The sequence below is a fragment of the Pinus tabuliformis genome, chromosome 3_2 (assembly GCF_031772625.1).
Source record: "Pinus tabuliformis cultivar Carrire ecotype Pingquan chromosome 3_2, CPIR1, whole genome shotgun sequence".
NCBI lineage: Eukaryota > Viridiplantae > Streptophyta > Pinopsida > Pinales > Pinaceae > Pinus > Pinus tabuliformis.
In genome coordinates, this window is record NC_142302.1 from 1,285,344,599 (window position 1) to 1,285,348,434 (window position 3,836).

The 3,836-nt window shown below is 34.2% G+C and overlaps 1 protein-coding gene across 1 annotated transcript; it reads left to right on the forward strand.

Annotated features, from left to right (window-relative positions):
- Positions 1 to 235: 235 nt before the first annotated feature.
- LOC149185434 (uncharacterized) lies at positions 236 to 1,058 on the forward strand. The gene has a single exon (XM_089415664.1). It carries the CDS (start codon positions 477 to 479, stop codon positions 1,056 to 1,058), a length of 582 nt encoding a protein of 193 aa, XP_089271790.1. The 5' UTR covers positions 236 to 476.
- The last annotated feature ends 2,778 nt before the right edge of the window (positions 1,059 to 3,836 follow it).

Consider the following 3,836-nt stretch of genomic DNA (forward strand, 5'->3'; position numbering starts at 1 on the left):
AAGACTTTCATTTCAAAGACTCCAAATAGCGGGGTCCCATGTCTCGCCTGCAATCAATAGACTTATTTCATATATTCTTCAATTTCAACGGCCACTCCTTCCTAGCAACAAGTTCGCCAACAGCATGGCGGCACAGTCTACCACCGGAGTTGTATAAATAATGGTCTCTTTCCTAGATTTTCCCACACTCTTTCCCATCCCCTGCAAATTACTCCATTTTCCATGCTATAGACGCGTGGCTCGTTGCGAGATCCAGTCTTGCGCATGTGAATTTTAGATCTAAAGTAGCGGAATCGAATATGTATAACGTACCTCTGTCTATTTCCAACTTCGGCCTAACTTTATCAGTTGCTAATGACTGGCTCTTTTCTGCTTTCTTCGACTAAGTCATGTTCCTGCACTTTCTTTAACCCTACTGTAAAGATTTCTTTAAATTTTACCTTATTTTTCCAGGATCAGACAAAGTCATACCAGCCATGGACATGGATGAAAATGCCAAGGGTTTGAAACTGCGATGCAAGTTAGTTAAGCTCTGGACAAAATTTCTGCATTCAAAGCGTTTGGGATCGCATTATACTCCAAATGATCAACCTCAGCCGGCCGACCTTTTTGACGGCCATTCTTTCAGCCGGGCGACTTCCCTTCCAGCAACCACACGCTTTAAAGAGGTTCAATGTCTGCGTCCAGGTCGAATTAAAACCTCTGGCAATTGCTTGAATCTTCTGGCTCGAACTAAACGGCATATCGGCCGCCATTTATCTTGCAGGAAATTTAGCTTTGTGAAGGGAGCGCAAGATAAGAAAACTCAAAATCCTCCCAAGGACGTTCCCAAGGGTTCCGTGGCCGTGTATGTGGGGGACGAGCAAGAAGAGCAGACGCGGTTTGTGATCCCCATCTTGTATTTCAACCATCCGCTCTTTCTCCATTTGCTGGAAGAAGCCGAGCCCGTCTATGGCTTCTGCAACAAGGGCGTCCTCACGATTCCTTGCCAGGTTTCTGATTTTGAGTATCTCCGGTGGCTTATTGAGAGAGAAAGAGCTATCCACCGTGGGATTTGAACCTTGGTTATAGTGCTTCTACTTACCAGGCAAATAGGTAATAGTTGTTACTTACGGAATCGGATGATGCAAATCTTTTACCGATTTAATTATGGAAGGGTAAATGTATGTAAATGTTTTTCCAATTTATCTGTATTATAAGTAGCTATTAATTATTTGGGATGACACCAAAGGCTTTCTTCATCTCTTTGTTTTACTTAGGTATTTCTTCATTTCTTTGTTTTTTGAATGATTGATTATTAAAATATTTGTTTTTAAATTGAAGCAAAAAATTACCAAGTTTAAATCATTTTAATAATATTTTTACATACATCTAAAATAATATTCATTTTAATAATTTGTTTGTTATTTATAAATAAAAAATTATAAATATATTTCAAAGTAAATTTTTATAAAAAATTAAAAATAAATATACATTAAATTATATTTTAAAATTATGATTTTTTTAATCAAATTGAAATTTTTTATATTTATATTAAGTTTATTTCTTGGTCACAACAAATACTTAAAGTATTACATAATAGTATCAACAAACAAAATTTATGTTTGTTCCCTTATACCTAAGAGCATTAGTATCTTATTTTGAGGGACATGGTTATGAACATAAAAAAAGGGGTATTGTAGGTTAACACTTTACAAATTTCCCTACTAAAAATCAAAATTTACAGTGCATTTAGCTATTGATTTATAATATAATCTCACATAACAATGAACTTGCCCAAGTCTTGAGGAAGTACATTTAAATCAGGATAATTGAATGTGGTTGGATTGCTTTGAACTAACTCTATCATTCATGTTGAGGGTTAGACTCTTGAGGGTTAGGCTATTTACCAAAGCTTTGAGCTACCAAAGTGTGTTCACTTTGTCTTCATTATTCTCTCATTTTTATTTCACCTCTTGAATATTATCCATAACATAAGAAGTAGATGTTATATGCTCATTGTGCTTCAATTTTTACTTAAAGACACCTAATTGTAGTGAGTCAAGGCTCTCTGCAAGCTGAGCAATGGTTTCCTTATGATTACAATCCACATATGCTTTCACTATTGAAACCAACAACTCTATGAATGTCAAGAGGGCTTGTACTATAACCTAGGCCCTCTATTGTGTTTAACAAACTTACAAAAGGCAATTGAATCCAAGAAATATCCCTTTATTTTTTTATTTCAAATCCCTTACTGATATTTAGCTGATCACAAGGTCCATTATTTGTTTAGAACACTGGAACAGACTAAAGACAAGGACATGCCAAAAGACAATGTTAGCAAAGTGTAAATTCCAACCACAATTCTCCATGGAAACTAACAGAATTAACCAATTTTCAAACTGTTTAAAACACCTATCATCCAACAAAAGACACACTAATTTTCCTATACCACTTCCAGCCAGAATTCACCACAATGACAAAAAAAACATTCCCATATATAGACTGTAGCAAATGTAAATTACTAAAAACACTCGAGTTTCTACACAAAGGTCCTCTATATGTTATCTGAATAAAATTCACCAAATTTTCACACCAAACTTTTCAATATTCAAACCTAATTAAGAATTGATCACCAACCTGGAATTAATGCTCTCCATGCTTCAATTGAATCAGGATTTGACGTAGAGGAGAATTGCATTACTCCTATTGGCTACCACTAAATCCTTTCCTCGAGTTGTAAGGAAAATGCCACCCCTCCCTCTAAAATCATTGCTTTCAGATGAAACTTGTCAATTCTTTGAGTGTTCACTGCTCCTCTCTACTTACATTATGATTTTGTCTTGGTAATCATGAACAAAGATTAGTGGTAGAGGTATATACCTAAACCATCCCTTCACAAGAGTACCACACTCACTAACAAGCCATTCACCATTATTATCCATGAATGTCAAATAATGCATATTAATATTAGCCCACCAGAGCATGATTTGGGAATTGAAGAAATATGTACTTATTTGCCTAGAAAGGAGAACCTTCCTATACTCCTCATCTTGTGAAAGGATATTGATATGAATGTTGGGTTTTTTTACATGTGATAACTTCATTGTAGTTACCACTTTGTGCCAAGGGCCACCCATATAATTTTTGAATAAATTTAAAAATAATAAATAATACTAATAGATTTAAATATATCTTCTAAAGTATTAGAGAGAGCCTAATATGGCCAGTTATTTTTAAATCCCCCATTCACAATTGATACCCTCATTGGCACATAGATCCACTTCTTTATTGAGGTCTCTTAGGGCATGAAAGAATCCTAAGAAGGGGATTCCTTCTACAACTTTTCATTTCTTCTTATAAGGTTTTCTATATATTTATCCTTTGGGGAGGAGCCATTGACCATATGTTGAAGAATAGGATAGAATCTCTCAAATGGTAAGTGAATTGGCATGATTTTCCCTAGATAGAAGAAGACCTTGATAGAGTTCATAATCTTCTACTTGATTATTCATCAGATGACCTAATCCCCATGAACACTCTAGAACTTTAACTTCCTTGGGGTCATAAAACACCCCTCCCCCTCTTGCCACTCCTTATTTTAAAATTATGATATATTAGAAAAATATTTTATATATTATAAAAAAATTTCTAGATAATTATGTGATGCTTTCCTAAATAAATAATAAATTTTAAAAAATAAATTTACGAAAGATAAATATTTTAGTATGTTTCAAAATTATAGATAAAAATAAAATAAAAAGTCTAGGTTTTACGATATACCCATCAAGATCATGTAGAACCTAAAATTAAAGTAAACATGTATTGTCATATCTAAAAGGATGAAAGGAAAC

What these genes read in the sequence shown, in the direction of transcription:
- LOC149185434 (XM_089415664.1), top strand. Translation starts at nt 477, where the DNA reads ATGGACATGGATGAAAATGCCAAGGGTTTGAAACTGCGATGCAAGTTA.